This window comes from Copadichromis virginalis, linkage group LG15, assembly GCF_057382275.1.
Source record: "Copadichromis virginalis isolate Kocher_CV1m ecotype Utaka linkage group LG15, C_Virginalis_male_GT1.1, whole genome shotgun sequence".
Classification (NCBI taxonomy): Eukaryota; Metazoa; Chordata; class Actinopteri; order Cichliformes; family Cichlidae; genus Copadichromis; species Copadichromis virginalis.
The window spans coordinates 1,999,363-2,012,425 of NC_140632.1; the positions used below are offsets into that span (position 1 = coordinate 1,999,363).

At 41.5% G+C, this 13,063-nt stretch overlaps 1 protein-coding gene across 3 annotated transcripts; it reads left to right on the forward strand.

Annotated features, from left to right (window-relative positions):
- Positions 1-6,169: 6,169 nt before the first annotated feature.
- On the forward strand, positions 6,170-10,074 carry LOC146691501 (protein FAM177A1-like). 3 transcript variants are annotated; one of them, XM_085431312.1, is made up of 5 exons: positions 6,170-6,335; positions 6,598-6,810; positions 6,905-6,971; positions 8,730-8,827; positions 8,907-10,074. In XM_085431312.1, the coding sequence occupies exons 1-5, from the start codon at positions 6,267-6,269 to the stop codon at positions 9,117-9,119; spliced, it is 660 nt and encodes a 219-aa protein (XP_085287438.1). In that variant the 5' UTR covers positions 6,170-6,266; the 3' UTR covers positions 9,120-10,074. The 3 variants fall into 3 exon arrangements, with proteins under 3 accessions (XP_085287438.1, XP_085287436.1, XP_085287437.1); XM_085431310.1 differs by having other exon boundaries at positions 6,197-6,374; XM_085431311.1 differs by having other exon boundaries at positions 6,197-6,374; positions 6,598-6,804.
- Positions 10,075-13,063: the final 2,989 nt, after the last annotated feature.

Below are 13,063 nucleotides of genomic sequence, written 5' to 3' on the forward strand. Positions count from 1 at the left end.
CAGAACTGATGGATAAAGGAACACTGGTCAGTTTCTGCTTCACTGAGCCCCAGAAAACTTTCCACAATGGCAGATAAATATCAAAAAGAGCTTTTTGTGACGTAATAAGACTTCTAAACTAAAAAAAGAAAAAAATCATCATATAATGCTTCACAGCAAATGCAAATGGACAAATGCATCTGATCTAAAATGTGAGCTGCTCATGTACCTTCTACTTTAGTGCTAAAAGATGCTGAAAGGTTAGCCTCGCGCTGGCGGCTACAAACCACATGGGTGATGACTGTGGCACGCATCACATTTCTAAATATGAATCCTCATGCTAAGCTGACGAATAACAAGTTAACATGAGACAATGGTAGAAATAAAATTAAAAAAGCATCAGACCTGCTACTCATACTTTTCACTGTCAGAAACCACAGCCTGGTTTTCTTATTGAAATCACAGCGTAACATTCAAAGCTGGGAAGACGATCACATCCCTTTCTAAACTCACGTGTGCTGGTCTTTAAATAATGTCAAAAAAATCAGAAAAATTATCTGAAACATCCAAACTGAACAGTCTAGTAGTGCAGGCGCATGTATAGAGTAGAATAGAATAGAATAAACCTTTATTATCCCACAGATGAGAAATTTTGGTGCTACACAGCTCTTATAGCAAGGGGAATATAAAATATAAGAGGGAGACACAAAGTGGTCCTATAAGCAACTTATTGAGCCCTTATACTTTATACACCCTGTTGTCTTAACAACAGGGTGTATAAAGGTTGGTTTTATTATTATGAAACATGATATATATGCTAAGCAAGAATAATTCATAATTTCCTAATAATGTTCTGTTTATATCTTTAAATCTTGAGAACATGGAAACAGCTTAGCTACCCTTCCACCGCCTGCCTCATATACTAAACATCAACAATGACAAAGTGACATTATTATAGTCTCACATACAGATATTCGAGGGTTCAGGAGCCCAAAAAGAAAACTATATTTATGGCTTTTCTATATATAAAAATGGTGTTTTAACTTCCAGTTCAGGTCATGCAGTAACATTTTACCTGATCATAAATTCACATGAAACAACAGTTCTGTCTCAGTCGAGTGAAGCTTTAAACTCGTCCTTACATTTGTCACCGTGTAGAAGTTTGGAGATCAACCTTTAAAACTGCTGCAACTTACTACAAAAAACCAAAAAGGAGCCATATTAATGAGGCTGTTGTTAGATAGTGCAAATAATTTTCCAAACAAAATCAAAGTCGCTCCTACAAAAATGTACCGTTTCCCTTTTCTGATTTTCAAACCAGAGGAGCACAGATGATTGCAGCGTGAGGGTATTTAAAGTGTCACTGTGCAAAAAGCTAGAAAACAGAAGGGGGTTAAAAGGAGATCCATTTGTGTTGCGGAGGTTAAATTATGGAATAATTCAGATATCAGTTTTAAAAAGTTTCCAAATGTATTTCTGAGGCTTACAGGTGCCGTTTCATTTACTTCCATTTTTAGATGGTAGGGGAGCTTTAATAGAGACTTTGGGCCTGACATGTGTAAGTGTGAGCCTGGCCACTCACTCCTTGGTACACGGACTGTGGAGTTTATGCGATTAGTGAATAAAAGAAGTCTAAGTAATCTAAAAGTTAGAGTCTGAATGTGCTGTTAACGCCAGAGTTTGGAGAGTCCCAGCAGTGAGCCAGACTCTGCATGTGGATTTAAGCCATTTCTGCCACGTAACCATGTGTCAGACAGCGTATTTTTATTTCAGCTGTCTTGGTTGAATCATCACCTCTCAAGATCTCCCTTGTCTGTTCCCGTGTTTTGCAGAGCCGTTAACGGCACTCCTACAACCTCAATGAAAGGTATGCGCGAGGCCGTATAAAGCTATAACTATCTGGAAGCAATGGGCCAGCGAGAGGGATGATTCATCTCGACAGCAGAGCTCATATCACTCCGGGTGTAAAAGGGACATCGCTGAGAGAGAGCATGCCATAATATGGATGCCATCATGAAAAGCTGAGACAATGCACTCCTTAGCGAGGAGAATAATAGCTCGGCGCAGTCCTAATATCTGCGATTATACTGGAACTGATTTCATAAATATGCTCTTATCCAGTCCGGGAAGTCAAATCAGTGAGTCCTTATTTAAAGCGCGAACAGCTTCTCTCAAAGCCAGAAAAGGTGAACACATCCACAAACGCAGGTTGTTATTTGGCTGCTGTTTTTTTAACACCTTATTTGGTGCAGCTGAATCAAATCCGGGACTGTTTACCCTCTCGGTGTTGGCTCCCGGCAGGAGTGGAGCACGAGCCAATCAAATCAGATCAGCATGAAACAACAGCTCCCCAGCCAGCCCGACACAGGTGATTTCATGCCACTTCCAACTGAATCCTGGAGAGGACAATTTAAGGTGAGGATCCAGTCAAAAAAAAAAAATTTTAAGTGCTCTCTCTGTAGAAAATCCAAAGCCTCGATCTCTCTCAAGTTTTAAAGACAAAGTAAAAAAAATGAAAATAACTTTTAAACTGTACCTACTTATTTAATAAGTAGTGCTGTGCAGCAATGCAAATTTTGCTATAAACACAGATCCCGTCTTTAAAGAGCTTACACAGCTTATGTAGGGAGATGAGGGTCACGAGATGAATCATCATTAATTTGGAAATTCTGGACACATTTAGTTTATTTAACATTAGTTAAACACACCTTGGTTAATTTTGAAACTGGGTTTTTTGGAGCCCTGGAATGTAAATGTGTCTAACGCAGCTTCTGTTGTTCAAATGTGCTATAAGCTTTAAAGAAAATAAACATGACAGTCAACACAAAAAGGTTCGACATGTTCCATGCTGCATGTTTATGTTGTCATTTTTCATTTCCAACAGTAAGAATAATTTAGCACAGTTCACTGTGCTGTTTACTGAACTTAAAGGACAGAAACAAAGTATCCTATTCTGCTAGTATCAGCGTAGGTATCAGTGCTATCGATATTTGGACTGATCCCCCCACCTCTGTTAATTAGTGCTTTATTGGAGCAGGTATAATACAAAAATCCTTAGTGTGGTAGCAGATTCTTGGATCTGCAGTGAAACAATATGTAACAACTTCTAACAGCAGTGACCTTTTCCATAATTTTCCACAATGTTTTATCTGATTTCCAGCAGCCGACCTGAGTAATCGTGTGACAGATTACAAATGGCCTGTTTAAGTGCTATTGTCCGCTGTTAATGGGAAACAAGACTGAACAAATGAAAAACAGCGAGACAATTTATGATTTGCTCTATTTCAAGCAAACTAGGTGGGAAGAGGTAAAGCTGTGAATCCCGCGAGAGGGCAAAAGCAATATCCACAGAAAAGGAGGAGGATGTTAAAAGAACCTTAGCGTGAGAGGATCGAGGGACTTTCTAGATATGAGGTAGTCTAGTTTGGCTCAGAATTAATAAAACTGTTTTTAAATGAAGCTGATTTCCGACCTCAAGCAAACATTTTTGTGAAGTCACAAAATGAGGCAGACAGGGATTTTTTATGGGGTGACTTTAGCTTTTAGATCTCATGACATCATAGCTGTGAGAGTTAGTGGCTGCTGGCCCCCTGAGCAAATCCTTCCTGTTGAAGTGATTTCTTTTTTCAGCTACCCAGGGAGGGAATTCGTGACTAAACAGGATGAGTGATTATTCGATGTGCAGATATTCAGGTTCCTGCTCGTGATTTGTATAAATTGGCACCCAGAGCCAAATAATTCACCACCGATTCAATTGCACAGCTGCCTCAGAGAGTTGGATGAATGTCTACTGACATCTACTGGTTGAAAATGTAATTTCATGAGTGGGACCAATCACAAGCAGAGATGATGCAGTCAGAGTTCTATCAGCTGTTAAACGTATTCAAAGTGCCATCAGTGTAAAGTGCTGTGCAGAAGCCGCCAGTCATGTCTTTATATTTTTCTTGCAAAGACACAGACGTTTGAGATAACTTAGTGAAGAATTTTAAATTGTCGCTATGTTACTGTAACAAAAACATGTCATTTGTTTTCATTTTTTCCAAAGTCATTGAAAAATGCCAAAGATAAAACTGTTTGACAGACATAAGATAGTATTTTTCCCACAGTCAAAGAGCTATTAACTGAAAACTTGAAACATCTCTGCATGGTGTGGAGGGCAGGTGGGGGACAAAAGCAGAAGTGTCAGGCCTAAAGAAAACTATCTACAGCAGACTATCCGTCTACTGTTCACTGAAGCCTTATGGGCTCAGTGGAAAGGTGGCTGTCAAGAGGCCATTGTTAACTGGGACAAAGGGGTGAGTGTATGTCAAGATACACAAAAACTAGACTGAAAATGAGTGACAATGCAGTGATGAATCCAAATTTGACATTTTTGGTTCAAATTGTCATCAGTATGTCCAGAGGAGGTCAGCCGAGAGGTACAACACTGAGTGCCTACAGCCATCTGTAAACCACGGTATAGGCTCTGTCATGGTTTGAGACTGCGGTCAGCCAGTAGTGTTGGGAATGTTGTCAAATTTGATGGACGTATGATCCCAGAAAGGTACAGTCAGATTTTGATCCTGCAGCACCATCAGGAGAGCATCTGATTGCAGATGGCTTCATTTTGTATCATGACAATGATCTCAAACACACTGTCAATGCAGTAAAATCATACCAGGATAGAAAATCCACACAATGGAAAACTATCAGTCATGGATCGGCCCCCTCAGAACTCAGATCTTATCATTACCGAGGCAGCGTGGATCCTCGACAGAAAACAAAACAAAGGGCAGCCAGCACCCAAAGAAGATCTTTGAATGTCCTTCAAGAAGCCTGGAGAACTAGTCCTGAAGACTACCTAAATACATTACACGAAAGCTTGACTAAGAGAGTTCAGGCTGAAGAATAAAGGTGGTCTTACCAACTATTTGACTTTCAAGCTTTTTAGAATTGTACAAACCAATTTCAATAAATCACTGTAGCTGGTTCTTATGTTCCCAGCAAAACGTTGGTTTTAAATACAGTTGGTCTGGGACTTTTGCACAGCAGGGTAATAATATAGATAATTTATAATAATAGGCCATAATAATGTACTTATACATGAAATAAGGTTCAAAATGAAATGTTACAGCCACTTTAACAGATTCTTTGCCTCTTGGAATATTCCAGCAGGCTGTTCAATAATTCATTCATGGTTAATCCGCGGGTTAACATTAGTTTAAAGCTTTTTTAATGTTCTTTTTCTCTTAACTATAGCTGAGATTTAGTCCTATATTATGGACATGTTCTCTTCTTCCACTGTCTGTGATTACATGAACTAATTCTTTTGATTCCAGGATTGGAAAAAAGAACACTATCGCGTCAAGGCTTTAAATGTGAGTTCAAAGGGGACCAATTATGCTTTTCGTTTGTCTCTTTTATGTCATAAACAGTGTAAGAGGTCAGTGTATGCCTGTGAGCCTAAAACCCAGCGTGATCTAAATTCTCAGACTGTTTCTTCTACTCTTGGCTCGATAATGTCAGTGGGAGTGAATATCCTTAATATGGCCATCTTGGGCACGTGTCTCTGCCTGTGAGCACAGATGTCCCACCAGCGTGGCTGATAAACACTGTGTTTGTGAGGACAGACAGTCAGCAAAAATTTAAATAGGAGATCAAATGTATGTATTTATGTATAACTGTAAATAATGCAAACCTACTATAGTACAGTGCAAAGGTGATATTAACACATACCGTACAATATTTGTCTGAAATAAAAATTTTAAAAAGCCTTCCTGTTTGACATGTCCCCTAGATATTTAGGTTGATCCACGGATATCCCAGTTTAATGGCAGGTCTTTTCTGGTTTCCGTGACACTGAGCACAAAACCAGGACCCTGAAACTTCATCACAGTCGCCTTTATTTGAATCCTGTGATTTCTCTGCTGCTGCTGCTGCAGCGGGGAAAGCCTTGTTAAAATAACATGTAGTTGTAATGTATATTTTTTATAATGTTACACCGAAACTATAAATGAAATCTAACAATAAACATTCAATATAAATAAAATAAATCACAACAAATACATAACAAGTCTGACAATAATTTACAGAAAGATTTCAGAATATTTACATATCTGTTTGTCAAACAGTAAAGACGCCTTTTATTTTCTTTTTATGTATTTTTTATATTTTATTTTGATATTTGTCGTGAAAAGCGCCGTGACCGTTACGCGCACGAGGCGCGTGACGGCACTTCCGGGCCGGGCCGTACGGAGGCGCGACGTTGCTGTGGGCGGAGCATCCCGAGATACAAAGAAGACGCAACAATGGCCGATATATCCCTCTATCTCACCAACGTTAATGTGTCGATAGGACGGAACATGGACGTGCGGCCGGTCGGTAGTCTCGCCTCCATAATTACCGCCGTTAGCGAGGTGATAGCAGCCTTGCTAACGATGAAAGTGTAGCTTGTTGTCACTTGTCAGCTGTGTCATGGTTGTTCTCCTTGGTGAAGATGTTACTATTAGATATTTGTCGTTTTTGTTTGTTTGTGATGTGTGTTTGTTCACAAAGGCACCTTCCAGCTCCTGGTTTCTCTTATTTCACTGACCTGCTGTTTAGTCTGAATATCTCTGCTTCCTTGCTATGTCTCCCCAGAATCACAGTCCAAACCCTCCCAACGACTTTGAGAGTGTGGAGCTGGAGGAGCTGGATAAAGGAGTGCAGCAGAAGGAGAAGGCACCCCGGCGGATCATCCATTTTTCCAGCGGTGAGACGATGGAGGAGTACAGCACAGACGAGGAGGAGGATGGAGAGGAGAAGGAGCAGGAGAGGAAGGACCTGCTGTCCTCCCCGGTCGATGCGGTGAGGGTGAGGACCAGTGAGCGGACAGTAGATTAGATAACAGAAACTGTGTCGTCTCTTTTTGTTCTTAAGTAACTGTTACATTTGATTCGTGCTGCAGTCAAAGATGACCTGGGGGCCTTACTTCTGGTTCCATATGTGGAGAGCGGCTACGTCCACCATCTCAGGTTTGTGTAGCAACATTTATTTTACATATGCTTTATTAAACTCTTTAGGACACTTCTGACTTTGGAACTGCATATGTCATCTTAGTTTTACTATGCATCGCATCACTTAGGCTCTTATTTTAGGAAATGTTGCAGAGGTTTAATAGAAACTGGAAAAGCGGTAATATTGCTGATAATATTTACCTCTTATTTCTCACAGAAATAAAAAAAAAAAGCAGTGATTTGCATATATCTTTTCATTTTAGGAGATTATTGGTTTTGCACAGGTTCAGATCACCTCCAGGATGCGGTTACTTAACTTGCTTATTCATAAATGTGAAATTTTAGTCCTAATAGTCAATTATGGATGTTCTGCCACAATTGAAAGTTTTCCTGAAGAAGAAGTCTTGATAAAAAATAAAACATAGAGTCTTACACAATTTACTGCAGCGTCCTCGGTTATTTTATATTTGGATGTTATCATTTTCACCCAGTAGCGGGTCGTTACAGATGTGTTTCAGCTCCACAGTGTTACAGAACAAGCAACAAGCCATCAGTTTCTAAACCAAGATTGTGTAAATTGATTTAAAACTGCTTTAAACTGGCTGCCCATCCGTTTTATTTAGCAGTCTTCCTCCACATCAAGTATTCCAGGCGGGACACCGAGGCCTTCCTAACCTGGCTGAGAGCTTAATCTCTACAACATGCACTGGCTCCGCCTCAGTTTCTGCACACATGATGCCACTCGCTTATTCCAGATGACGCTGTGGCTAGCATCTGACTGTTAGTGGATATTGGGGAACCTTCTGTTATATTACCCATCACGTCATTTGTCAGTCGCCTGTATCTTTTGCTCCAGTTTGGATTTTTTTCTTTCGCTACAGAATGAGATTGTCAAGCAGGCCAGCACTGTCGCTACACCTGCCATAAATGTTGCCATACGATGGAGTCAGTCTGCTATCACTCTGCGATTTATGGTGTCAAGTTGGCAGTGAAATGTTTATCATAATACAGCAGTTACCTCGCCTTGTCATCAAAAGCAACACCTTCAAACTGCGGCCAATCATTTAATCGCCACAAGTTGCAGTCGGCTGCAGAGTGTCAGAAAATGAACAGACAGCGAGAGACAGAGCTCTGAATCAGCAGGTAGCTTTGTGGTGTTTCAGGGGCTCGGCTAACATTATGTCAGCATGGTGGTGTTCTTCGTAGTATTGACATTTATTTAATAAGATATCTGTATTTGGTGCTCCTCTATCAATACTATACGCGTGCAAAATATCGCAGCACTACGCAGTGATAAATTAAAGAAGCTTGCTTTGCGTTCTGCTGTAGGAGAAACCAGATTCACGACTGAAGAGCGAACACAGACGAGCTCCTGTCACAACACTGTCCAGTGATATAGGAGGGGCGGGTCTAACACAGTCCAGCTTTATCACAACGGACAGGTACGGCGTCAGCATCACCATCAACCTGCCAATCCTCTTTTTCATCCCTCCACCCCCTGCTTGTGAGGTTCTTGAACTCTTTCACTTGAGGCGGCTGTCGTCGGGCAGTTTGACAGGACCGTGACCTCTGACTCGGAGGTGCTAATTCTCATCTTAGCCAATTTGCACTCAGCTGCAAACTGTGCGACGTGCCAGCTCGAGGTCACCGCTTGATGAAGCTGACAGCCAGCTGTGAATGGCCGACCAAAGCTGGCTAACACTTAAAACCTGACTCACTGCTGCGTGACTTGATCAGCTTGTATTTTATAACCACGTATTCCTTTTGTTTCCACAGCTTGCGACTACCTCGGGGAGAGGATGGCCTCCCTGTTTGGGATAACATCAGCCAAATATCAGTACGCCATTGATGAGTACTACAGGATAAAGAAAGAGGTAGGAAGCTGTCTAATTCAGAGACGATGTTCATGATTATTCTGTGTCATTTAAAAACATGTTTGTGTCATTTGGTCAGAGGGAGGAAGAGAAAGAGGAAAACCGTCTGTCAGAAGAAGCTGAGAGATCCTTCGAACAGCTACGATCCCGGGAAGAGGTGGACGAGCCGATCACTGACCGCGTGGAGGAGGAGGCGGCGACCGCTCGCCCTGATGTCACCTATCAGGTGGAGAATGAAAATCAGGCAGCTCCGAGCACCATCCGGGTCCCTGCCATCGTGACAGCAACCTAACCATCCCTGGAAGAAGGAGAATCTCCTCCCGGTGTCTGTTTTTTAAAGCAGGAACACTGTCTTGGTTTGTGTACAGCACAGCTTTAGATGGGCGGCACTGCTGCTTTGTGGTTGAATGGCGGTGGCAGCAGAGCTGCGACAGTGCAGGAATTAACTCCTGGATAACATGTAGCGTATTTTGATCTTTGAATAAATTCAAATTAACAAGAGGTGTATTGTTAAAAAGAGAGAGAGAAATATAGCTTGGGGAAATGTCATGTGCCAACTGCTAACACAGTTTTCTTTCCATCGTTTGCCCTTTTAGAGCAGGTTTCCTCTTTGATAAGTTCATCCAGTGTGCAGTGAAGCGTCGCTCCCTTGTGCCTCCACCGGTACTGTGCCTAAATCACCGATACAGCCAAGTCAGCGCCACGTGTTGTCATTGCAGACATAAAACAGCCTTGAATTTAGTGAGCGCACTCTACACTGGATAACGTGTTACACGTAGGTTTTGTAGTTTTTGTCGTTCTTGGAGCACCAGACTGCACCAACCAGCTGGCCTTCCTAACACTCCTCACACGCTGATTGGTTCTGTTTTTGTGTTGATGTGTATTAAGCCTGCGTTACGTTTAATGTCTGTGGAAGCACTGAGCAGATTTAGTCCTGGTTACCAGAACAACTACGGATCACAGGACTGACATCTAATTTAAAAAACCAGTGGAAACAGGTTCAGCTGATCTGTGTGGCTCTTCTGCCTCATCCACTGTAAATGTGAACACAGATGTGGCGCGTAAGCCTTTGGTAATGGCAGGGAGCATTGTGACACTAAGTCTGCAAAATGACTTATTTCTAACTGTTTTTATTACCATTTTTATATTTATGTATTTATTTTACTGAACTGACTGAGCACTTAATTTTTGGATTTTTCTATTGTTTTTCATGATAAACTGTTAATAAATTTATTGTCTGACTTTTAGACTCGTCTGTGTGGGAGTTTTTTTAATTTCAGGACGGCAAACATAAACAAGATTAATAGAGGCAGCTTTCATTTTAAAAGTCGATGTTGGCAGTGCTGCTGATTCGTGCCCTTTAAAGGCTCAGAGCGCGGCCACAGTGCGAGCGACATGAGCGATTGGCTTTGTCAGTCCTGACGAACAGCCCGTGTCATTGTGTATGCAGACCGCTCTGAGGTCACAGACCCTGTCCGCTCGCAGCACAATGTGCCCATTTTCAGGCCAGAGGAGGTTTCTGTGGTCATGAACGGCCTCCTCTGCAGTCATTCTGATGACATAAACAACAGTAACGCACGCTTAGCTCAGCTCAGAGGTGGGAGAATATTCAAAACTGGTAGGGTTTTGAATAAGAGGGTGGCACGAATATCCGTCTGATAATATTTCAAACCAATTCAATACCAAACCACAGCTTTAGCACATTACAGTCATTTAAGACGAGCGCCATGAGTTTCAGTAGGGCAGCAGGTGTGAAAAGGACACTGAGAAAAAATGAATATTTTTTAGATTTACAGAAAAAATTCTCCAATATTCTCTGAAGTTCTTATGGAAGAAACCCTGAGTAACTTTAAGCTTATGAAGTCAAATAATTAATAGGAAGAAAAACCGTTTGTTTAAGTGAAGACAAAAAGTCTCCCTGTTATTGCTGCAAGCAATCATGAAATGAAAAATGAAAAACTGGGGAAGTTATCAGGTCGATTCCTGCTCTATGCTCAAAAAGGATGAAATTCTCCTTCCAGCTGTTTCCTGTAGGGGTCGCCACTACGTGCCTCTACCTAGTGTCCTCTTCTGCCACAGCAAACCTCTGCATGTCCTCCGCTCTGCATCCATGAATCACCTTTGTGGTTTTCCTGTTTTCCTCCTGACTGGCAGCTCCATCTTCAGTATCCTTCCTTCAGCATGTGCACTCTCCCTCCTCTGCACATTTTAACATCCACGTTGTCTCCAAACCACTCCACAGTGAGCTTTCCCTTCGGATGCACTCATTTTCTTTCTTTCAAAGTCTTTTCCACCTCCTGCGTGACCTCCTGTCTTTTGGTTAGTGCCGTCGTTTCCAAACCACAAATCACAGCAGCTCTCACACTGTCTTGTAAAACTTCTCTTTCACTCTTGCTGCTATTCATCTGCCACAAATCAGCCCCGACATTCATTTTCAATTACCAGAAATTAATGTTACCAAAAAAGTAACAACATTAAATCGATGTAACACTTCCTATTTAAAATAAATACACCAGTTCCTTTCTTAGCCAAACTCATCCCTGTGTACACAAGAAGCTAATGGGCTAACCGCTCAGCTTAGCTTAGCAAAAAGGAGCTAACCTTGTTTCACACAAAGCTCCTTGCAGCCTCCTGTAAGCTGTGCTTCAGTTTTTATGCAGATTAAAAGTATTGATTATCCAAAACTGTGTTATTCTGGAGGGTTTGGAGTAAGTAAGGCTAAACTGGACAGCTGCTGGTTTTAGCTCCATGTCATTTTTGACCGATATGCAAATCAGTATTTTAGCTTATACCACGATGAGGCATTCAGCTGTCTATGCACAATTCATAAGAATCTTTAATCTTCTTAGAAGTGCTGTCAGAATTTACCTTTCACATGAGGATCACGTAATGGGGGCTCAGTGCTCAAAGTCAAGGTCACGTGTGTTTTTCCAAGCAGTGAGAACTGTGAGGGATCATTAGTCAAATGAGATACGTCATCGGCATTCTTGTTTCCAAAATGCTGAATTTTCCACCTCTGCAATCAAAAAGATCTTTTTGATAAAATATTAAGTTTCATTTTGATTTTTTATGCAAATCGAGTTTCCCCTTGACAGCGCCCGAAAAGACAAGGCCAGTGTGTTAAGGTTAATTAGTCAAAGTGGTGTTGCTAATGCTGAGAACAAATTTTAGAGCTCAAGAAACACTAACGTGACAAACTGGAGATTTTGAAGTGTGAGGAAATTCCGCTTTCAGAGGAGTTTCACTTATTTTCTAAAAATAAAACAGGGCTTGAAAAAAAGTAGTATGCCAGTATTTTGGGGCTTAATGAGAACCTGAATGACTTATGGTGTATGTTAGGTGGTGAGCACAGAATTTCCCCTTCAGCATAATTGCTGCTTTCTCTGTCCCTCTGGTCATTTTGACAAGCTGGGAAATGATATATGTGGACACCTAAAACTGCAAACTAGCAAACAAGCTAGGAAAGAAAAGCCTGTTGGTGCATGAAGCTCCATTTGGTGGTGGCTTACATATCACAGCGCATCATTACAGTGGTGCCATGATGAGACGGCTCATCTCTAATTCTCAGAAAGTGAAGTGAATTCACTCCACAGCCAGAGCCACACAAGGCATCCTCACACAGCACCCACGCTGGGAGACAGTACCACCCACCGACAGGCTGTGCAGCCCCGTACACAGTCATAGCACACTGATCATTCATTATGCTCATAATTCAACAGAGACAGGGCAGATTTTTAAATTGTTTGTTTCCGATGTGAGTTAGGCTGCAAGATGAATATTTTTGTTAGGAATATTGATGTTGTTGCGAGCCTGAAGGTTGATCCATATCAGCGCTTGTCCAACCTGCTGTAAACAAACCAAAAACAGCTCCTAGCTCATTTGATCTATTATTTATTTATGTGCTTCTGTATCTCCGTACGCATACATTTCAAATCTCAGTTCAGCCTGGGGACCTTTTTATTTTAGCTGTAAAAGGCTGATGGGGCACTGTGGGCACGGTGGGATGGTTGTGTGGACATCCGATAACTTGAGAAAGAGGTCAGGTTTTCAAACATAGTCGTATCTAGTCCTCGGAATTTGTTGCTGAGGAGTTTCGGTCCACTCTTCCTTATAAAACTGCTTCTGTTCTCTGAGGTTTGTGTACATTTGTCTAAGCACAGCTTTCTCAAGGTCCCACCACAGCATCAGGCTGAGGTCTGAATTTTGTATCACCTTGACTCTTTTCTTTTTCAGCCA

What these genes read in the sequence shown, in the direction of transcription:
- LOC146691501 (XM_085431310.1), top strand. Translation starts at nt 6,267, where the DNA reads ATGGCCGATATATCCCTCTATCTCACCAACGTTAATGTGTCGATAGGA. An exon ending in GGCTACGTCCACCATCTCAG is followed by an intron (nt 6,972 to 8,729) that starts GTTTGTGTAGCA and finishes TTGTTTCCACAG; the next exon opens with CTTGCGACTACCTCGGGGAG. An exon ending in ACTACAGGATAAAGAAAGAG is followed by an intron (nt 8,828 to 8,906) that starts GTAGGAAGCTGT and finishes TCATTTGGTCAG; the next exon opens with AGGGAGGAAGAGAAAGAGGA.